This window comes from Pristiophorus japonicus, chromosome 31 (assembly GCF_044704955.1).
Source record: "Pristiophorus japonicus isolate sPriJap1 chromosome 31, sPriJap1.hap1, whole genome shotgun sequence".
Lineage (NCBI taxonomy): Eukaryota > Metazoa > Chordata > Chondrichthyes > Pristiophoridae > Pristiophorus > Pristiophorus japonicus.
This window is the reverse complement of record NC_092007.1, coordinates 10,228,398-10,251,523: the sequence shown is the minus strand read 5'-3', so window position 1 is coordinate 10,251,523 and position 23,126 is coordinate 10,228,398. Positions and strand designations below refer to the sequence as shown.

At 51.1% G+C, this 23,126-nt stretch overlaps 1 protein-coding gene across 1 annotated transcript in view; it reads left to right on the top strand.

Annotated features, from left to right (window-relative positions):
• The window catches only part of LOC139240402 (intermediate conductance calcium-activated potassium channel protein 4-like), a 41,538-nt gene extending 18,818 nt beyond the window's left edge, over window positions 1–22,720 (top strand). The window contains exons 3-8 of the mRNA XM_070868900.1: window positions 551–936; window positions 4,975–5,113; window positions 13,654–13,764; window positions 14,667–14,785; window positions 19,477–19,546; window positions 22,256–22,720. Of these exons, the coding sequence (XP_070725001.1) occupies window positions 551–936; window positions 4,975–5,113; window positions 13,654–13,764; window positions 14,667–14,785; window positions 19,477–19,546; window positions 22,256–22,420 (990 nt within the window). The 3' untranslated portion in view covers window positions 22,421–22,720. The remainder of the gene's footprint in view (window positions 1–550; window positions 937–4,974; window positions 5,114–13,653; window positions 13,765–14,666; window positions 14,786–19,476; window positions 19,547–22,255) is intronic.
• The last annotated feature ends 406 nt before the right edge of the window (window positions 22,721–23,126 follow it).

The window sequence follows — 23,126 nt, the reverse complement described above, 5'->3', positions numbered from 1 at the left end:
CTGTTCCTGTGTAACAGGCTCGAGGGGCTGAATGGGCCTCCTCCTGTTCCTGTGTAACAGGCTTGAGGGGCTGAATGGGCCTCCTGTTCCTGTGTAAGAGGCTCGAGGTGCTGAATGGGCCTCCTGTTCCTGTGTAACAGGCTCGAGGGGCCGAATGGGCCTCCTCCTGTTCCTGTGTAAGAGGCTCGAGGGGCCGAATGGGCCTCCTCCTGTTCCTGTGTAACAGGCTCGAGGGGCTGAATGGGCCTCCTCCTGTTCCTGTGTAACAGGCTCGAGGGGCTGAATGGGCCTCCTCCTGTTCCTGTGTAACAGGCTCGAGGGGCTGAATGGGCCTCCTCCTGTTCCTGTGTAACAGGCTCGAGGGGCTGAATGGGCCTCCTGTTCCTGTGTAACAGGCTCGAGGGGCCGAATGGGCCTCCTCCTGTTCCTGTGTAACAGGCTCGAGGGGCCGAATGGGCCTCCTCCTGTCCCTGTATTTTTGTGCGTCTGTCCGACAGCCCCGGTGAGTACTCGCCCCTTCCCTTGACTGTTTGGTTGAATTTTCCTTCAGCTGTTCATGATCGACAAGAATATCGGGGAGTGGCGGGTGGCGCTGACCAGGGAGAGGAAGCTGTGCGTGACCCTTGAACTGCTGGTCTGCCTTGTCCACCCCTTTCCTGTCGCCTTCCTGGGGACCTCCGACACCCTCCTGTCCACCACAGGCATCATCTTGTCCAACCTGATGTTCCTGCGCATCTACTTGGTCCAACGGGTCATCTTCATGTTCAGCAAGGTCCTGAACCCGTCCTACCAGAGCATTGGCTCCCTCAGCAAGATCCAGTTCAGCTTCCATTTTGTCTTGAAGATTCTCATGAGCAGGTGCCCCGGCAAGATTCTCCTCCTCTTCATCTTCTTCGTCTGGTTCATCGGCTCCTGGACATTGAGCCTTTGTGAGAGGTAAGGGCCGTAACAGGTCACTCTTTGCTCGACATACAAGGCAACGAACCCTCTGGTCCAACCAGCCTATCCCAACATAAACACTTCCAAGACAGACTTGCATTTATATAGCGCCTCTCACGACCACCCGACGTCTCAAAGCGCTTCACCCGCCCAATGATGTTCTTTTGGAGTGCAGTCGCTGTCGAAACACGGCAGCCAATTTGCGCACAGCAAGCTCCCACACACAGCGATGTGATAATGACCCAGATCATCTGTTTTAGTGTCGTTGGTTGAGGGATAAATATTGGCCCCAGGACACCGGGGAGAACTCCCCCTGCTCTTCTTCAAAACAGTGCCGCGGGATCTTTTACGTCCACCTGAGAGGGCAGACGGGGCCTCGGTTTAACGTTGTATCCGAAAGACGGCACCTCCAAAAGTTCAGCACTCCCTCAGTACTGCCCCTCCGACACTCCCTCAGTACCGCCCCTCCGACAGTGCGGCGCTCCCTCAGTACTGCCCCTCCGACAGTGTGGCGCTCCCTCAGTACTGCCCCTCCAACAGTGCGGCGCTCCCTCAGTGCTGCCCCTCTGACAGTGCGGTGCTCCCTCAGTGCTGTCCCTCCGACAGTGCGGCGCTCCCTCAGTACCGCACCTCTGACAGTGTGGCGCTCCCTCAGTACTGCCCCTCCGATAGTGCGGCGCTCCCTCAGTACTGCCCCTCCGACAGTGCGGCGCTCCCTCTGTACTGCCCCTCCCACAGTGCGGCACTCCCTCAGTACTGCCCCTCCGACAGGCAATTGCCAGGTTTGGTGGCCAGGGATAGATGCAGACCTGGAACTTTGTGTTCGCAGGTGCAACACGTGTGCCCAGCTGGGCAACGCACCCAGGGAAGCCCCCCTTAGCCCCTGGCCATGGCCCGCCAAGCCATGGTCACTCATCCATGTGGACTACGCAGGTCCTTTCATGGGGAAAATGATTTTGGTTGTAGTAGACCCCTACTCCAAATGGATTGAGTGTGCCATTTTAAATTCAAGTACATCCTCTGCCACGGTAGAAAGTCTACGGGCAATGTTCGCCGCCCACGGTCTACCGGACATCTTGGTCAGCGACAATGGCCCGTGCTTCACAAGCACTGAATTCCAGGACTTCATGGCAGGCAATGGAATTAACCATATCAGAACAGCACCGTTCAAGCCGGCCTCAAACGGCCAGGCAGAACGAGCAGTGCAGATAATCAAACAGGGGATGCTCAGAATCCAAGGGGGTTCCCTACAAAGCCGCTTATCATGCCTCCTGTTGGCCAATAGATCCTGACCACACTCACTCACAGGGGTTCCAACCACAGAGCTGCTAATGAAAAGGTCACTCAAAACCAGGTTATCCCTTATACACCCGACTGTGATAGAAATTGTCGAGAGCAGGCGTCAGTCACAATGTGACTACCATGACAGGAATGCGAGGGCGCGATGTATTGATGTAAATGACCCTGTTTTTGTCCTTAATTACGCTGCAGGGCCCAAATGGCTCGCAGGCACTGTGGTTGCCAAAGAGGGGAATAGGATTCTGGTAGTTAAACTTACCAATGGACAAATCTGTCGCAAACATGTGGATCAAACTAAAAGGAGGTTCAGCAACCCCATAGAAGAAGTAGAGGAAGAACACGATGTAGAGTTCACTCCACCACAGGTGACCGAACACCGGAACCAAGTGGAGGAGAGCCCAGTCACTGTGGGCAGTCCGGACAGGCCTGAGGCACCACAAACAGCAGACACTCAGGCCAGCGCCCAACAACCGGAGCCCCAACTCAGGCGCTCTACAAGGGAGCGTAAACCACCAGAGAGACTCAACCTGTGATCCCAATAAGACTTTGGGGGGGGAGGTGATGTCATGTATTCTACTGTCATTATAATCCATGTATAAACTGACCTAAGTTGTACACCATGAGAACAATGACCACAAGGTGGTGAACTTGTGGGAGACACTCCTAACCTGGACCTTCAGGTATAAAAGGGGAAGCTCCACCCACCTTCATCACTTCAGTGCTGGCTAATAAAGGTGACTGGTCACAGAGTGACCTTCTCTCAAGTATGGGCCTCGTGTGCATTTACACTGTATAGTAAGGACATATCACTCCTGTTCCTGTGTAACAGGCTCGAGGGGCTGAATGGAACTCCTCCTGTTCCTGTGTAACAGGCTCGAGGGGTGAATGGGCCTCCTCCTGTTCCTGTGTAACAGGCTCGAGGGGCTGAATGGACCTCTTCCTGTTCCTATGTAACAGGCTCAAGGGGCTGAATGGGCCTCCTCCTGTTCCTGTGTAACAGGCTCGAGGGGCTGAATGGGCCTCCTCCTGTTACTGCGTAACAGGCTTGAGGGGCTGAATGGGCCTCCTCCTGTTCCTATGTAACAGGCTTGAGGGGCTGAATGGGCCTCCTCCTGTTCCTATGTAACAGGCTTGAGGGGCTGAATGGGCCTTCTCCTGTTCCCGAGAGCTGCTATTCCCCCGGGGAAAGAATCACCTCCTGACATCTAACCTCGATCTGTCCTTGTACAACTTGAGATTGTCACCCCTGGTCCTCCCGAACCCATTTAACTGGAACAAATGTCGACTGGAACACAATCTATCCCTTCATAAGAACATAAGAAATAGGAGCAGGAGTCGGCCATTCGGCCCCTCGAGCCTGCTCCGCCATTTAATACGATCATGTCTGACCCGATCATGGACTCAGCTCCACTTCCCTGCCCGCTCCCCATAATCCTTCACTCCCTTATTGGTTAAGAAACTGTCTATCTCTGTCTTAAATATATTCAATGACCCAGCCCCCACAGCTCTCTGGGGCAGAGAATTCCACAGATTTACAATATTCTGAGAGAAGAAATTTCTCCTCATCTCCGTTTTAAATGGGCGGCCCCTTATTCTAAGACCATGCCCCCTAGTTCTAGTCTCCCCCATCAGTGGAAACATCCTCTCTGCATCCACCTTGTCGAGCCCCCTCATAATCTGATACATTTCGATAAGATCGCCTCTCATTCTTCTGAACTCCAATGAGTAGAGGCCCAACCTAGTCAACCTTTCCTCATAAGTCAACCTCCTCATCCCCGGAATCAACCGAGTGAACCTTCTCTGAACTGCCTCCAAAGCAAGTATATCCTTTCGTAAATATGGAAACCAAAACTGCACGCAGTACTCCAGGTGTGGCCTCACAATACCCTGTATAACTGGAGCAAGACTTCATTATCTTATCAACCTCGGTCAGATCCCCCCAACGTCACGCTTCTCTACACTGGAGTCACAACTCCTTTAGCCTATCTTAGGATCTAAACTGCCTCGAGCTGGAAATTAATCTGGTGACCCTCCTCCGCTCTTTGTCCAAAGGGAGCGATGATCTCGGTCTCCTCAAGCATAGCTCGCGATGCAGCGCATTCTTTTCTTGCCTGGCGTGAGTTTGACCAACTTTCCCTCGAACTCTTGCCTCCTCGCCTGAAGGTACCCAGAGCTGCAGGTGTGCCTCGGCGAAGTGCCCATTTTTATACGGGAGTCCAAACAGTGTCAGGGGGCTATTCGGCCATTGAGTGTAACGTGGTTGGTCTCAGTGATGACTTCGGCCGACATCCTTTCCATTGTGGGCAATCATTGAGGAACCTGAGGTCCTGAAAGGTGCTATATAAATGCAAGTCTTTCTCGCTCGCTCTTTCTCTCTTTTTCTCTTTATTTCATTCTCTCTTTCTCTATTTCTCTCTCTTTCTCTCTTTTCCTCTTTCTTTATTTCTATATCTTTCTTTCGCTCTCTCTTTGTCTCTTCTTTCTATCTTTCTCTGTTTCTTCCTCTTTCTCACTCTCTTTTTATACCTTCCATTCTCTCTCATTCTTTACTTCTTTCTGCCTCTCTTTTTCTCTTTCTCTCTTTCTTTCTAACTATCTTTCTTTCTTTTTACCTTTCTTCCTGCTCCCCGTTTCCCTGCGATGAAATAATTTCCAGTGCGGTGAGCATGTGCCTGATGCTCGGAATGGGTGTATCCCTGGGAAACTGACACTTGCCCGATCTCTCAATCTCCGCAGGGAAAATCATCACAACGGAACCAACTCTATCGTCACGTCAATGTGGCTCATTCCCATCACCTTCCTCACCATTGGGTACGGTGACATGGTCCCGGTCACTACATGCGGCAAATTCATCTGCCTCATCACAGGAGCTTTGGTAAGGCCACACTTTTTCACTTTATGTCTGAGATACTTTGCCAAAACAGTGACTGTCAGGCTGGGAGCAGGTAGGTGGTACATAGAGTAACGGATACCCGGGAGTGAGTTACAGGCTGGAATCTAATCGAGGGGTTCGGGGGTTTATATATAGAATAATGGATACCTGGGAGTGAGTTACAGGCTGGAATCTAATCGAAGGGTTCGGGGGTTTATATATAGAATAACAGATACCCGGGAGTGAGTTACAGGCTGGAATCTAATCGAGGGGTCCGGGGGTTTATATATAGAATAATGGATACCTGGGAGTGAGTTACAGGCTGGGATCTAATCGGGGAGTTTGGGGGGGTTTATATATAGAATAACAGATACCCGGGAGTGAGTTACAGGCTGGAATCTAATCGGGGGGTTTGGGGGGGTTTATATATAGAATAACAGATACCCGGGAGTGAGTTACAGGCTGGAATCTAATCGAAGGGTTCGGGGGTTTATATATAGAATAACAGATACCCGGGAGTGAGTTACAGGCTGGAATCTAATCGAGGGGTCCGGGGGTTTATATATAGAATAATGGATACCTGAGAGTGAGTTACAGGCTGGAATCAAATCGAGGGGTTCGGGGTTTATATATAGAATAATGGATACCCAGGAGTGAGTTACAGGATGGAATCTAATCGAGGGGTTCGGGGGGTTTATATATAGAATAACAGATACCCGGTAGTGAGTTACAGGCTAGATTCTAATCGAGGGGTTCGGGGGGTTTATATATAGAATAGCAGATACCCGGGAGTGAGTTACAGGCTGGAATCAAATCGAGGGGTTCGGGATGTTTATTTAGAGAATAATGGATACCCGGGAGTGAGTTACAGGCTGGAATCTAATCGAGAGGTTCGGGGTTTATATATAGAATAACAGATACCCGGCAGTGAGTTACAGGCTGGAATCTAATCGAGGGGTTCGGGGGTTTATATATAAAATAACAGATACCCAGGAGTGAGTTACAGGCTGGAAGCTAATCGAGAGGTTCGGGGTTTATATATAGAATAACAGATACCCGGCAGTGAGTTACAGGCTGGAATCTAATCGAGCGGTTCGGGGTGTTTATATATAGAATAGCAAATACCCGGGAGTGAGTTACAGGCTGGAATCAAATCGAGAGGTTCGGGGTGTTTATTTATAGAATAACAGATACCTGGGAGTGAGTTACAGGCTGGAATCTAATCGAGGGGTTCGTGGGGGGTTTACATATAGAATAACAGATACCTGGGAGTGAGTTACAGGCTGGGATCTAATCAAGGTGTTCGGGGGGTTTATAAATAGAATAGCAAATACCCGGGAGTGAGTTACAGGCTGGAATCAAATCGAGGGGTTCGGGGGTTTATATATAGAATAACAGATACCCGGGAGTGAGTTACAGGCTGAAATCTAATCGAGGGGTTCGGGGGTTTATATATAGAATAACAGATACCCGGGAGTGAGTTACAGGCTGGAATCAAATCGAAGGGTTCGGGGGGGTTTATATATAGAATAACAAATACCTGGGAGTGTGTTACAGGCTGGGATCTAATCGAGCGGTTCGGGGGGTTTATATATAGAATAACAGATACCTGGTAGTGAGTTACAGGCTGGAATCTAATCGAGCGGTTCGGGGGGTTTATATATAGAATAACAGATACCCGGGAGTGAGTTACAGGCTGGAAGCTAATCGAGAGGTTCGGGGTTTATATATAGAATAACAGATACCCGGCAGTGAGTTACAGGCTGGAATCTAATCAAGGGGTTCGATGGTTTATATATAAAATAACAGATACCCAGGAGTGAGTTACAGGCTGGAATCTAATCGAGGGATTCTGAGGGGGGAGTTATATATATAATAACAGATACCCGGGAGTGAGTTACAGACTGGAATCTAACCGAGGGTTTCGGAGGGGGGTTTATATATAGAATAACAGATACCCGGGAGTGAGTTACAGGCTGGAATCTAATCGAGGGGTTCGGAGGGGGGTTTATATATAGAATAACAGATACCCGGGAGTGAGTTACAGGCTGGAATCTAATCGAGGGGTTCGGGGGGGTTTATATATAGAATCACAGATACCCGGCAGTGAGTTACAGGCTGGAATCTAATCGAGGGATTCGGGGGTTTATATATAGAATAACAGATACCCGGGTGTGAGTTACAGGCTGGAATCTAATTGACAGGTTCGGGGAGTTTATATATAGAATAACGGATATCCAGGAGTGAGTTACAGGCTGGAATCTAATCGAGGGGTTCGGGGGGTTTATATATAGAATAACAGATTCCCGGGAGTGAGTTACAGGCTGGAATCTAATCGAGGGGTTCGGGGGGTTTATATAGAATAACAGATATACGGGAGTGAGTTACTGGCTGGAATCTAATCGAGGGGTTCGGGGGGTTTATATATAGAATAACAGATACCCGGGAGTGAGTTACAGGCTGGAATCTAATCGAGGGGTTCGGGGGGTTTATATATAGAATAACAGATATACGGGAGTGAGTTACAGGCTGGAGTCTAATCGAGGGTATTCGGGGGGTTTATATATAGAATAACAGATACCCGGGAGTGAGTTACACGCTGGAATCTAATCGAGGGGTTCGGGGGGTTTATATATAGAATAACAGATACCCGGCAGTGAGTTACAGGCTGGAGTCTAATCGAGGGGTTCGGGGCGTTTATATATAGAATAACAGATACCCGGGAGTGAGTTACAGGCTGGAGTCTAATCGAAGGGTTCTGAGGGGGGTTTGACACGTTCACAATGAAGGATGAAACTGAGTACTGTGTACAATGAGCAAGTGTGACCTTAGCTCCTTTAATTAGACTCCAGAGTGCAGGTACCCCGTGGGTGGCCTGCTTATATACCGTGCTCCCAAGGGATGCTGGGATCCCTTGGGACTCCAACAGGTGGGCCCTCTAGTGGTGGTGTGATACAGCTTACAAGGGGTTAAATACATAACATCACTCCCCCGTGAAGTCAACAACACACTTATTTACAGGGTGAGACGATCTGGGGCTCTGCGCTCCCTTGTCGATCGTCTCGGTACAAATGCTGGTGTGGGTGGGTTGGTCGGTTCTTCGTTGGGCTGTTGGGCAGCCGGCCTTGCTGGGCTGCTGGGGATGGTGAGTTCGGCTTCGTGGTCAACCGTGATGTCAGTTGCCACTTGTGTGTGTGTGTTGGAGGGTTAAAGTTGGTGGTGTCTTCTTCGGGTTGTTCGTAGCTGTTGGTGAACCGCAATTTGATTTGGTCCAAATGTTTTCTGTACGTTAGTCCATTGGCCAATTTGACCTGAAGCATCCTACTCCCCTCTTTGGCTGTGACTGTGCCAGCGAGCCATTTGGGACCATGTCCATAATTGATTATAAACACAGGGTCATTGACCTCAATATCACGTGACAAATTTGCGCGATCATGGTACCTGCTTTGTTGATGACTCCTGCCCTCGACATGATCAGGGTGGACAAGAGAGAGCCTTGTTTTGAGCACCCTTTTCATGAGCAGCTCGGCTGGGCGAACCCCGGTGAGTGAGTGGGGTCTGGTGTGGTAGCTGAGCAGGACTCGGGACAGTCGGGTCTGCAGGGAGCCTTCCGACACACGTTTCAAGCTTTGCTTGATGGTCTGAACTGCCCGTTCTGCCTGGCCGTTGGATGGGGCTTGAACAGGGCAGATGTGACGTGCTTGATCCCATTGCGGGTCATGAATTTCTTGAATTCAGCACTGGTGAAACACGGCCCATTGTCGCTGACTAGGACATCAGGCAGGCCGTGCGTGGCAAACATGGCTCGGAGGCTTTCGATAGTGGCCGTGGACATGCTTACAGACATTATTGCACATTCAATCCATTTTGAGTAAGCGTCCACGACAACCAAACACATTTTGCCTAGAATTGGGCCCGCATAGTCCACGTGGATCCTCGACCACGGTTTGGAGGGCCACGACCACAACCTTAGCGGTGCCTCTCTGGGTGCATTGCTCAGCTGAGAGCAAGTGTTGCACTGGCGCACGCATGACTCTAAATCTGAGTCGATGCAGGGCCACCACACACGGGATCTGGTTGTGGCTTTCATCATTACAATGCCTGGGTGGGAGCTGTGCAGTTCACAAATGAACGTATCTCTGCCTTTCTTGGGCAAGGCCTTGCAATTGCCCCACAACAGACAGTCCGCCTGCAGGGACATTTCGTCTTTGCGCCTGTGGAACGGCTTAATCGCCTCCTGCATCTCCGCTGGGACACTGGACCAGCTCTCATGGAGGACCCAGTTTTTTTACCAAGGACAGTAAAGGATCCTGGCTGGTCCAAGTCCTGATCTGACGGGTTGTAACGGGGGACTTCTCGTTCTCGAATGCATCCATTACCAAGAGCAAGTCCGCTGACTGTGCCATTTCCACCCCGGTGGTGGGCAGTGGCAGCCGACTGAGAGCATCAGCGCAGTTCTCTGTGCCCGGTCTGTGGCGGATTGCATAGTTGTATGCCGACAGCGTGAGCGCCCATCTTTGGATGCGGGCAGAGGCATTGGTGTTAATCCTTTTGCTCTCAGAGAACAGCGATATGAGCGACTTGTGGTCAGTTTCAAGCTCAAACTTGAGGCCAAAAAGTACTGGTGCATTTTTTTCACCCCGTAACCGCACGCCAGAGTCTCTTTTTCAATCATACTGTAGGCCCTTTAGGCCTTGGACAAACTCCTGGATGCATAAGCGACCGGTTGCAAAATCCCTGTTTCGTTAGCCTGTTGTAACACACACCCGGCCCCGTATGACGACGCGCATGGGTTATACAGAACGAGCAGTTTGTTTGACACAACAGATTTCTGGCTTTCTTAAAGGCAGCCTCATGTGAATTCCCCTATACCCAGCCATCTTCCTTGCGCAGTAGCACATGTCGGGGTTCGAGCAGGGTGCTTAACCCGGGTAGGAAATTACTGAAATAGTTGAGGAGTCCCAGGAACGACCGCAGCTCCGTCACGTTCTGTGGTCTCGGTGCGTTCTTGATGGCCTCCGTCTTGGTGTCGGTGGGTCTGATGCCGTCTGCTGCGATTCTTCTTCCCAAGAACTTGACCTCCGGCGCCAGGAAAACACACTTCGAGCGTTTCAACCTGAGCCCCACGCGATCCAACTGACTAAGAACCTCTTCCAGATTCTTCAAGTGCTCCATGGTGTCCCGACCTGTGACCAGTATGTCGTCCTGGAAAACCATGGTGCGAGGAACCGACTTTAGCAGGCTCTCCATGTTCCGTTGGAAGGTTACCACGGCCGACCGAATCCCGAACGGGCATCTGTTATAGATGAACAGACCTTTGTGCGTGTTGATGCAGGTGAAGCCTTTCGAAGATTCCTCCAGCTCCTGCGTCATGTAGGCCGAGATCAGGTCCAACATGGTGAAGGTCTTCCCTCCAGCCAGGGTTGCAAATAGGTCGTCTGCCTTGGGTAGCGGGTACTGGTCCTGTCGCGAAAAATGGTTAATCGTTACTTTATAATCGCCGCAAATTCTGACCGTGCCGTCCTCTTTAAGTACCGGGACAATCGGACTGGCCCACTCGTTGAATTCCACCGGCGTGATGATGCCTTCTCGCTGCAGCCTGTCCAGCTCAATTTTTACTTTCTCACGCACCATATAAGGTACCGCCCGTGCCTTGTGGTGGATGGGTCGTGTACCGGGAACCATGGATCTGCACTTCGCCCCCGAGAAACTTCCAATGCCTGGCTCAAACAACGACGGGAATCTGCTCAGAACCTGGGCACACAAGGCGTCATCGACGGACGAAAGTGCTCGGATATCGTCCCAGTTCCAGCGGATTTTTCCCAGCCAGCTTCTGCCAAACAACGTGGGGCCATCCCCTGGCACAATCCACAGCGGGAGTTCATGCACTGCTTCTTCAAAGGAGACTTTGACTTCTGCACTGCCAATTACAGGGATTAGTGGCTTGGTGTAAGTCCTTAGTTTGGTGTGAATGGGGCTAAGCTTGGGCCTGTGTGCCTTGTTGCACCTCATTATGGACTGACTCGCACCCGTGTCCAGTTCCATGGATACTGGAATTCCGTTCAGTTCAACATTCAACATGATCGGTGGACATTTCGTGGTGAAGGTGTGTACCCCGTACACTTCTGCCTCCTCGGTACGAGTCTCCAATTCAGCCTGATCCACCGTGGATCGATCTTCCTCTGCAACCTGGTGGTTTGCAGGGTTTGCAGCTCACCTGCACATCCGCTGGAGGTGTCCCATTGTCCTACAGCCGTTGTACGCATAGTGCTTGAAGCGGCATTGATGGGGCCAATGATCACCTCCACAACACCAACAAGGTGTTAACTGCCTCACATTAACGATTGATGGCGGACTCTGGGTCATCTGAGGTTGGGCAGCAGCAGCCGGCGTGTACGTCCTGCCATGTATATTCCTGCTCGAGACCGACGTTACTTTGTGCACAGTACTGGCCGAAACCTCTTTACTCTGCGAAATCTGTTTGGTGTTGTCCCTGGTGAACATAAATGGCTGGGCTATCGTTATAGCTTTACTTAGGTTCAGTGTTTCAACATTCAGCAGTTTGTGAAGGATTGTCTCATGACCAATGCCCAGTACAAAAAAGTCTCTGAACATTTGTTCTAGGAATCCCTCAAACTCACAATGTCCTGCGAGGCGCCTTAGTTCGGAGACATAGCTCGCCACTTCCTGGCCCTCCGAACGTTGACACGTGTAGAACCGATATCTCACCATCAAAACACTTTCCTTAGGATTTAGGTGCTCCCGGACCAGCGTACACAATTCTTCATAGGATTTAGCTGTTGGTTTTGCCGGGGCCGGGAGATTCTTCATGAGGCCAGAGGTTGTTGCCCCACAGACAGTGAGGAGGATCGCCCTTCGTTTGGCAGCGTTCTCGTCCCCTTCCAGCTCGTTGGCCACAAAGTATTGGTCGAGTTTCCCCACGACAGGCCTCCCAATCGTCCCCTTCTGAGAACTTCTCCAGGATACAGACTGTTCTTTGCATTTTCACGCGGTTGTTCATTACCTCGTCGCCAATTGATACATTCACAATGAAGGATGAAACTGAGCACTGTGTACAATGAGCAAGTGTGACCTTAGCTCCTTTAATAAGACTCCAGAGTGCAGGTACCCCGTGGGTGGCCTGCTTATATATAGTGCTCCCAAGGGATGCTGGGATCACCTGGGACTCCAACAGGTAAGCCCTCTGGTGGTGGTGTGATACAGGTTACAAGGAGTTAAATACATAACAGGGTTATATATAGAATAACGGATACCCGGGTGTGAGTTACAGGCTGGAATCTTATCAAGGGGTTTATGGGGGGGGCGGGGGGGTTTATATATAGAATAATGGATAACCAGGAGTGAGTTACAGGCTGGAATCTAATCGAGGGATTCTGAGGGGGTGGTTTATATATAGAATAACAGATACCCGGGAGTGAGTTACAGGCTGGAATCTAATCGAGGGGTTCGGGGGGTTTATATATAGAATAATGGATACCCGGGAGTGAGTTACAGGCTGGAATCTAATCGAGGGGTTCAGGGGGTTTATATATAGAATAATGGATACCCAGGAGTGAGTTACAGGCTGGAATCTAATCGAGGGGTTCGGGGGAGGGGGTTTATATATAGAATAACAGATACCCGGGAGCAAGTTACAGGCTGGAATCAAATGGAGGGGTTTGGGGGGTTTATATATAGAATAACAGATACCCGGGAGTGAGTTACAGGCTGGAATCTAATCGAGGGGTTCGGGGGGGTTTATATATAGAATAACAGATACCCGGGAGTGAGTTACAGGCTGGAATCTAATCGAGGTGTTCGGGGGGTTTATATATAGAATAACAGATACCTGGGAGTGAGTTACAAGCTGGAATCTAATCGAGGGGTTCGGGGGGGTTTATATATAGAATAACAGATACCCGGGAGTGAGTTACAGGCTGCAATCTAATCGAGGGGTTCGGGGGGTTTATATATAGAATAACAGATACCCGGGAGTGAGTTACAAGCTGGAATCTAATCGAGGGGTTTGGGGGGTTTATATATAGAATAACAGATACCCCGGACTGAGTTACAGGCTGGAATCTAATCGAGGGGTTCGGGAGGTTTATATATAGAATAACAGATACCCGGGAGTGAGTTACAGGCTGGAATCTAATCGAGGAGTTCGGGAGGTTTAAATATAGAATAACGGATACCCGGGAGCGAGTTACAGGCTGGAATCTAATTGAGTGGTTCGGGGGGGTTCTATGAGATGATAAACTGCCCTCTCAGTTGTATGTAAAAGAGCAGGGGGCCCTGGGGACAATATATACCCCTCAACCAATAACTAAAAATAACTGATCCAGGTAATTATCACATTGCTAATTATGGGAGCTTGCTGTGCGCAAATTGGCGGCCGTGTTTCCCACAATACAACAGTAACTACACTCCAAAAGTACTTCATTGGCTGTGAGGCATTTTGGGATGTCCTGAGGTGGTGAAGGGCGCTATATAAGTGCAGGTGTAAATGATGTCGAACCCAGCTCTGTATTTTCCTCTCCCAGGGAGTTAGTTGCACTGCACTATTCATCGCTGTGATCGCCAAGAAACTGGAACTGAGCAAGGATGAGAAACATGTCCATAATTTCATGAGGGACATTCAGCTGACGAAGGAGGTAAGGAGTCCGACAGAAGGTAGACTGAGGGGGGTGCGGGGGGCGGAGTCGGCGAGAATATTACCCTTGTACCTGCAGGGTCGATAGTGAGGAGCTTGTCATTGTGAAGTGTATCATTGGAGCGGCGATCAGGCTTGGCTTCAATGGGAGAGTTAGGGGACTGGAGGGATGGGCTTCGATGGGGGAGTTAGGGGACTGGAGGGATGGGCTTCGATGGGTTGTTAGGGTACTGGAGGGATGGGCTTCGATGGGGGAGTTAGGGGACTGGAGGGATGGGCTTCGATGGGAGAGTTAGGGGACTGGAGGGATGGGCTTCGATGGGAGAGTTAGGGGACTGGAGGGATGGGCTTCGATGGGAGAGTTAGGGGACTGGAGGGATGGGCTTCGATGGGAGAGTTAGGGTACGGGAGGGATGGGCTTCGATGGGAGAGTTAGGGTACGGGAGGGATGGGCTTCGATGGGAGAGTTAGGGGACTGGAGGGATGGGCTTCGATGGGGGAGTTAGGGGACTGGAGGGATGGGCTTCGATGGGGGAGTTAGGGTACGGGAGGGATGGGCTTCGATGGGAGAGTTAGGGGACTGGAGGGATGGGCTTCGATGGGAGAGTTAGGGGACTGGAGGGATGGGCTTCGATGGGAGAGTTAGGGTACGGGAGGGATGGGCTTCGATGGGAGAGTTAGGGGACTGGAGGGATGGGCTTCGATGGGAGAGTTAGGGGACTGGAGGGATGGGCTTCGATGGGAGAGTTAGGGGACTGGAGGGATGGGCTTCGATGGGAGAGTTAGGGGACTGGAGGGATGGGCTTCGATGGGAGAGTTAGGGGACTGGAGGGGTGGTGGTGCCGCTAAGGATCCTGATGACGAGACTCGTTCTTCAGCAATGGGCTATTAATCTGTCGTCAGGTCCAGAAGGTGGCCGCTGATCTGATTGGAGTGGCGTGGCTTCTGTACAAACACAGAAAGCAGGAAGACAGACATAGGGTCAGGAAGTACCACCGCGATTTGTTCTCCACCGTCTGTAGGTAAGTACAGGCCTTTCTTCATGTGTAACCTCTGCCCCTTGAAATATACCTCCGTGATGTATTGACTGTGTGGGCCCCATAAGTCGCTCCGTCAACGAGCCACTCAGGCCACAAACACCCCAGCTTCCATCCCTGGCATGTCATAGAAACGTAGAAAATAGGTGCAGGAGTAGGCCATTCGGCCCTTCGAGCCTGCACCACCATTCAATAAGATCATGGCTGATCATTCCCTCAGTACCCCTTTCCTGCTTTCTCTCCATACCCCTTGATCCCTTTAGCCGTAAGGGCCACATCTAACTCCCTTTTGAATATATCTAACGAACTGGCCTCAACAACTCTCTGTGGCAGAGAATTCCACAGGTTCACCACTCTCTGGGTGAAGAAGTTCCTCCGCATCTCGGTCCTAAATGGCTTACCCCTTATCCTTAGACTGTGACCCCTGGTTCTGGACTTCCCCAACATCGGGAACATTCTTCCTGCATCTAACCTGTCCAGTCCCGTCAGAATTTTAGATGTTTCTATGAGATTCCCTCTCATTCTTCTAAATTCCAGTGAATATAAGCCTCGTCGATCCAGTCTTTCTTCATATGTCAGTCCTGCCATCCCAGGAATCTGTCTGGTGAACCTTCGCTGCACTCCCTCAATAGCAAGAACGTCCTTCCTCAGATTAGGAGACCAAAACTGTACACAATATTCGAGGTGTGGCCTCACCAAGGCCCTGCAGAACTGCTCCTATACTCAAATCCTCGCGCTATGAAGGCCAACATGCCATTTGCCTTCTTCACCGCCTGCTGTACCTGCATGCCAACTTTCAATGACTGATGTACCATGACACCCAGGTCTCATTGCACCTCCCCTTTTATTAATCTGTCACCATTCAGATAATAATCTGCTTTTACCACCAAAGTGAATAACCTCACATTTATCCACATTATACTGCATCTGCCATGCATTTGCCCACTCACCTAACCTGTCCAAGTCACCCTGCAGTCTCTTAGCATCCTCCTCACAGCTCACATCGCCACCCAGCTTAGTGTCATCTGCAAACTTGGAGATATTACATTTAATTCCTTCATCTAAATCATTGACGTATATTGTAAATAGCTGGGGTCCCAGCACTGAGCCCTGCGGTACCCCACTAGTCACTGCCTGCCATTCTGAAAAAGGCTCGTTTATTCCTACTCTTTGCTTCCTGTCTGCAAAACAATTCTCTATCCATGTCAGTATATTACCCCCAATATCATGTGCTTTAATTTTGTACACTAATCTCTTGTGTGGGACCTTGTCAAAAGCCTTTTGAAAGTCTAAATACACCACATCCACTGGTTCTCCTTGTGCACTCTACTAGTTACATCCTCAAAATATTCTGGAAGATTTGACAAGCATGATTTCCCTTTCATAAATCCATGCTGACTTGGACCGATCCTGTCACTGCTTTCCAAATGCACTGCTATTACATCTTTAATAATTGATTCCAACATTTTCCCCACCGCCGATGTCAGGCTAACCGGTCTAGAATTACCCGTTTTCTCTCTCCCTCTTTTTTTAAAAGTGGTGTTACATTAGCTGCCCTCCAGTCCACAGAAACTGATTCAGAGTCGATAGACTGTTGGAAAATGATCACCAATGCATCTACTATTTCTAGGGCCACATCCTTAAGTACTCTGGGATGCAGATTATCAGGCCCTGGTGACTTATCGGCCTTCAATCCCATCAATTTTCCTAACACAATTTGCTGACTAATAAGGATATGCTTCAGTTCCTTCTTCTTACTAGACCCTCGGTCACCTAGTATTTCTGGAAGGTTATTTTTGTCTTCCTTAGTGAATACAGAACCAAAGTACTTGTTCAATTGGTCTGCCATTTCTTTGTTCCCCATTATAAATTCACCTGATTCTGACTGCAAGGGACCTACGTTTGTCTTCACTAATCTTTTTCTCTTCACATATCGATAGAAACTTTTGCAGTCAGTTTTTATGTTCCCTGCAAGCTTCCTCTCATATTCTATTTTCCCCCTCCTAATTAAACCCTTTGTCCTCCTCTGCTGAATTCTACATTTCTCCTAGTCCTCAGGTTTTCTGCTTTTTCTGGCCAATTTATATGCCTCTTCCTTGGATTTAACACTATTCCTAATTTCCCTTCTAAACCACGGTTGAGCCACCTTCCCTGTTTTATTTTTACTCCAGACAGGGATGTACAATTGTTGAAGTTCATCCATGTGATCTTTAAATGTTTGCCATTGCCTATCCACTGTCAACCCTTTCAGTATCATGTGCCAGTCTATTCTAGCCAATTCACATCTCATACCATCGAAGTTACCTTTCTATAAGTTCAGGACCCAAGTCTCTGAATTAACTGTGTCACTCTCCAACTTAAAGAAGAATTCTACCATATTATGGTCACTCTTTCCCAAGGGTCCTCACACAACAAGATTGTTAATTAGTCCTCTCTCATTACGCATCACCCAGTCTAGGATGGCCAGCTCTCTAGTTGGTTCCTCGACATATTGGTCGAGAAAACCATCCCTAATACACTCCAGGAAATCCTCCTCTACCGCATTGCTACCAGTTTGTTTCGCCCAATTGATATGTAGATTAAAGTCACCCATGATAACTGCTGTACCTTTTTTGCACGCATCCCTAATGTCCTGAGTTAACTGGTCATAAGCAAGGACGAGGGCAGAAGGACAAGGGAACACCACCACCTCCACGTTCCCCTCCCAGTCACACACACACCATCCCGACTTGGAAATATATCGGCCTTTCCTTCATCGTCGCCTGGTCACAATCCTGGAACTCCCTCCCTAACAGCACTGTGGGAGCACCTTCACCACACGGACTGCAGCGGTTCAAGAAGGAGGCTCACCACCACCTTCTCAAGTGGCGACGAGGGATGGGCGATAAATACCGGCCTCGGCCAGCAACGCCCACATCTCGAGAAGAATAAATTAAATAAAATGTAACCTCTCCCCAGTACCCTAACTCTCCCATCGAAGCCCATCCCTTCCGTACCCTAATTCCCCCATCGAAGCCCATCCCTTCCGTACCCTAACTCCCCCATCGAAGCCCATCCCTCCAGTACCCTAACTCTCCCATCGAAGCCCATCCCTCCAGTCCCCTAACTCCCCCATCAAAGCCCATCCCTCCAGTCCCCTAACTCCCCCATCGAAGCCCATCCCTCCAGTCCCCTAACTCTCCCATCGAAGCCCATCCCTCCAGTCCCCTAACTCCCCCATCGAAGCCCATCCCTCCAGTACCCTAACTCTCCCATCAAAGCCCATCCCTCCAGTCCCCTAACTCTCCCATCGAAGCCCATCCCTCCAGTCCCCTAACTCTCCCATCGAAGCCCATCCCTCCCGTCCCCTAACTCCCCCATCAAAGCCCATCCCTCCAGTACCCTAACTCCCCCATCAAAGCCCATCCCTCCAGTACCCTAACTCTCCCATCGAAGCCCATCCCTCCCGTCCCCTAACTCTCCCTTCGAAGCCCATCCCTCCCGTACCCTAACTCTCCCATCGAAGCCCATCCCTCCAGTACCCCAACTCTCCCATCGAAGCCAGTCCCTCCAGTACCCTAACTCAGTACTGCCCCTCCGACAGTGCAGCGTTCCCTCAGTACCGCCCCTCCGACAGTGCTGTGCTCCCTCAATACTGTCCCTCCAACAGTGCGGCACTCCCTCAGTACTGCCGCTCCGACAGTGCGGCCCTCCCTCACTATCACCCCCCTTCCGACAGTGCAACGCTCCCTGAGTTCTGCCCCTCCGACAGTGCGGCCCTCCCTCAGCATCATCATCATAGGCAGTCCCTCGGAATCGAGGAAGACTTGCTTCCACTCCCAAAGTGAGTTCTTTGATGGCTGAACAGTCCGATACAAGAGCCACAGACCCTGTCACAGGTGGGACAGACATTCGTCGAGGGAAGGGGTGGGTGGGGCTAGTTTGCCGCGTGCTCCTTCCGCTGCCTGCGCTTGGCCTCTTCCTGCTCTTTGTGTTGAGACTCCCGGATGTACTTTCTCCACCTCCGGGCGGTCTTCGACCAGGGTCTCCCAGGTGTCAGTGGTGATGTCGCACTTTACCAGGGAGGCTTTGAGGGTGTCCCTTGTAACGTTTCCGTTGTCCTCCTTTGGCTCGTTTACCACGAAGGAGCTCCGCATAAGGCATTTGCTTAGAGAGTCTCGTATCTGGCATGCGAAGTATGTGGCCCTGCCCAGCGAAACTGATCGAGTGTGGTCAGTGCTTCAATACTGGGGATGTTGGCCTGGTCGAGGACACTGATGTTGGTGCGTCTATCCTCCCAGGGAATTTGCAGGATCTTGCAGAGACATCGTTGGTGATATATCTCCAGTGACTTGAGGTGCCTTCCGTACATCATCCATGCCTCAGATCCAGACAGGAGGGCGGGTATTACTACAGCCCTGTAGACCATGAGCTTGGTGGTAGATTTGAGGGCACTGCTGTGCCGACAGCGCAGTACGGCACTCCCTCAGTACTGCCCTTCCGACGGTGCAGCGCTCCCTCAGCACGTCCCTGGGAGTGTCAGCCTAGATTTTCTTGTGCTCAAATCCCTGGACTGGGACATGAACCCAGCACCTTCTGACGCAGAGGCGAGAGTGCTGCCCACTGAGCCACGACTGAACGATTTGTGGCGCGGCTGGGATTAACACGGGCTAACCTTTCACTCAACTCGTCTTCAGGTTCCGCAAAACAAAGCTGAGACAGAAGAAACTCCGGGATCAAATCAGCACCATGATGGACCTCTCCAAGGTAACGCCATTTCCGTTGGGAAGTCCCTGGAGTTCAGAAACTCCTCATGAATGATGTGCGGCCATTGTACACTCGGCCTGTCCCGTCTCCCAGCGCCTAGTGCTTTTGCCCAGGTCACCTTGCTGGCCAGTTGCCTTTCTCAATGAGAGTCTGGGGGAGTTGCAGTACTGGGCACTACACAGCAAGGCTGGGTGGTATACCCTTTCTGTTATTCGTTCCTGAGATGTGGGCGTCGCTGGCCAAGGCCGGCATTTATTGCCCATCCCTCGTCGCCCCTTGAGAAGGTGGTGGTGAGCCGCCTTCTTGAACCATTGCAGTCCGTGTGGTGAAGGTGCTCCCACAGTGCTGTTAGGGAGGGAGTTCCAGGATTGTGACCCAGCCACGATGAAGGAACGGCCGATATATTTCCAAGTCGGGATGGTGTGTGACTGGGAGGGGAATGTGGAGGTGGTGATGATCCCATGCGCCTGCTGCCCTTATCCTTCTAGGCGGGTAGAGGTGGCGGGTTTGGGAGGTGCTGAAGAAGCCTTGGCGAGTTGTCGCGGTGCATAAGAAGATAAGAATTAGGAACAGGAGTAGGCCATCTAGCCCCTCGAGCCTGCTCCGCCATTCAACAAGATCATGGCTGATCTGGCCGTGGACTCAGCTCCACTTACCCGCCCTCTCCCCGTAACCCTTAATTCCCTTATTGGTTAAAAATCTATCTATCTGTGACTTGAATACATTCAATGAGCTAGCCTCAACTGCTTCCTTGGGCAGAGAATTCCACAGATTCACAACCCTCTGGGAGAAGAAATTCCTTCTCAACTCGGTTTTAAATTGGCTTCCCCATATTTTGAGGCTGTGCCCCCTAGTTCTAGTCTCCCCCACCAATGGAAACAACCTCTCTGCCTCTATCTTGTCTATCCCTTTCATTATTTTAAATGTTTCTATAAGATCACCCCTCATCCTTCTGAACTCCAACGAGTAAAGACCCAGTCTACTCAATCTATCATCATAAGGTAACCCCCTCATCTCCGGAATCAGCCTAGTGAATCGTCTCTGTACCCCCTCCAAAGCTAGTATATCCTTCCTTAAGTAAGGTGACCAAAACTGCACGCAGTACTCCAGGTGCGGCCTCACCAATACCCTGTACAGTTGCAGCAAGACCTCCCTGCTTTTGTACTCCATCCCTCTCGCAATGAAGGCCAACATTCCATTCGCTGCAGTGTATCTTGTAGACGGTGCACACCGCAGCCACGGTGCGCCGGTGGTGGAGGGAGTGATTGTTGGAGGTGATGGAGGGAGTGAGTGTTGGAGGTGGTGGAGGGAGTGAGTGTTGGAGGTGGTGGAGGGAGGGAGTGTTAGAGGTGGTGGAGGGAGTGAGTGTTGGAGGTGATGGAGGGAGTGAGTGTTGGAGGTGGTGGAGGCAGTGAGTGTTGGAGGTGGTGGAGAGAGTGAGTGTTGGAGGTGATGGAGGGAGTGAGTGTTGGAGGTGGTGGAGGGAGTGAGTGTTGGAGGTGGTGGAGGGAGTGAGTGTTGGAGGTGGTGGAGGCAGTGAGTGTTGGAGGTGGTGGAGGGAGTGAGTGTTGGAGGTGGAGGAGGCAGTGAGTGTTGGAGGTGGTGGAGGGAGTGAGTGTTGGAGGTGGTGGAGGGAGTGAGTGTTGGAGGTGGTGGAGGGAGTGAGTGTTGGAGGTGGTGGAGGGAGTGAGTGTTGGAGGTGCTGGGGAGCGTGGCCGATCGAGCGGGCGGCTTTGTCCTGGATGGTGTCGAGCTTCTCGAGTGTTTGTTGGAGCTGCAACTCATCCAGGCAAGTGGGGAGTGTTCCCTCACACTCCTGACTTGTGTCTTGTCGATGGTGGGAAGGCTTTGGGGAGTCAGGAGGTGAGACACTCGACACAGAATACCCAGCCTTTGACCTGCTCTTGTTGCTATGGTATTTATTGACCCTAGAGATCGTTCTGTTCACTTTTCCTCCTCGGGAGTTCAACAGTGGAGTTAAACCGACCTCAGAGGAGGCATAAATAAAGGAAGTGTCTTTCTGTATAATAACCTTTCTTTGCCATTCTACACAATGGGAGGGAATGGGAAGGGGTTTGGGTCCATTGGGATTGTGTACAGTGGGAGTGAATGGGAAGGGGTTTGGGTCCATTGGGATTGTGTACAATGGGAGTGAATGGGAAGGGGTTTGGGCCCATTGGGATTGTGTACAGTGGGAGTGAATGGGAAGGGGTTTGGGTCCATTGGGATTGTGTACAATGGGAGTGAATGGGAAGGGGTTTGGGTCCATTGGGATTGTGTACAGTGGGAGTGAATGGGAAGGGGTTTGGGTCCATTGGGATTGTGTACAATGGGAGTGAATGGGAAGGGGTTTGGGCCCATTGGGATTGTGTACAGTGGGAGTGAATGGGAAGGGGTTTGGGTCCATTGGGATTGTGTACAGTGGGAGTGAATGGGAAGGGGTTTGGGTCCATTGGGATTGTGTACAGTGGGAGTGAATGGGAAGGGGTTTGGGCCCATTGGGATTGTGTAGAGTGGGAGTGAATGGGAAGGGGTTTGGGTCCATTGGGATTGTGTAAAATGGGAGTGAATGGGAAGGGTTTGGGTCCAGTGGGATTCTCTGAGGGATGAGCTATGTGGTGAGGTTCAGGGAACGGGTGAAAGCATTGCTTCATCCGATTTGAAGATTGCTTGCAGCCTGGAATTGACGGTGCTGTTCTTACCTTGAAGATACAATTGTTCCTGTACGATATGAACTCCAAGATGGACAACTCCTACAGCCAGTTGGAAGAGAGGCTGGGTACCTTGGCGACGAGGGTGGAGGGTCTGGCAGTGGGTTTCGAGGAGCTGCGCTGTCTAATCTGTGAGGCCTTCAAGCAGCAACCAAAAGAGTGAGCGATGACGCCACTGCAGCCGAAGTGCCGGATCGCCGGCGAGCGCCGAGCACGTGGGGCCGAGGAGCCACGCTCGAGGGCTTGGCGTGGCTGGCTGATGGCGAGACGAACACTTACAAGCGTCCGAGCAATAACTGACAGGAGGAGATCCCCTGATCCATCCATTCTGCCCCACACCATTGTCATCATCATCATAGGCAGTCCCTCGAAATCGACTTGCTTCCACTCTAAAGTGAGTCTTTATGTGGCTGAACAGACCAATACGAGAGCCACGTTCCCTGTCATAGGTGGGACAGATAGACGTTGAGGGAAGGGGAGGGTGGGACTGGTTTGCCGCACGCTCCTTCCGCTGCCTGCGCTTGCTTTCTGCACGCTCTCGGCGACGAGACTCGAGGTGCTCAGCGCCCTCCCGGATGCACTCCCTCCACTTAGGGCGGACTGGTCTTTGGGCCCAGGGACTCCCAGGTGTCGGTGGGGATGTTGCACTTTATCAGGGAGGCTTTGAGGGTGGTCCCTTGTAACGTTTCCTCTGCCCACCTTTGGCTCGCTTGCCGTGAAGGAGTTCCGAGTCGAGCGCTCGCTTTGGGGAGTCTCGTGTCTGGGGGCCATGCGGACAATGTGGCCCTGCCCAGCGGAGCTAGTCGAGTGTGGTCAGTGCTTCGATGCTGGGGATGTTGGCCTGGTCGAGGACGCTAACGTTGGTGCGT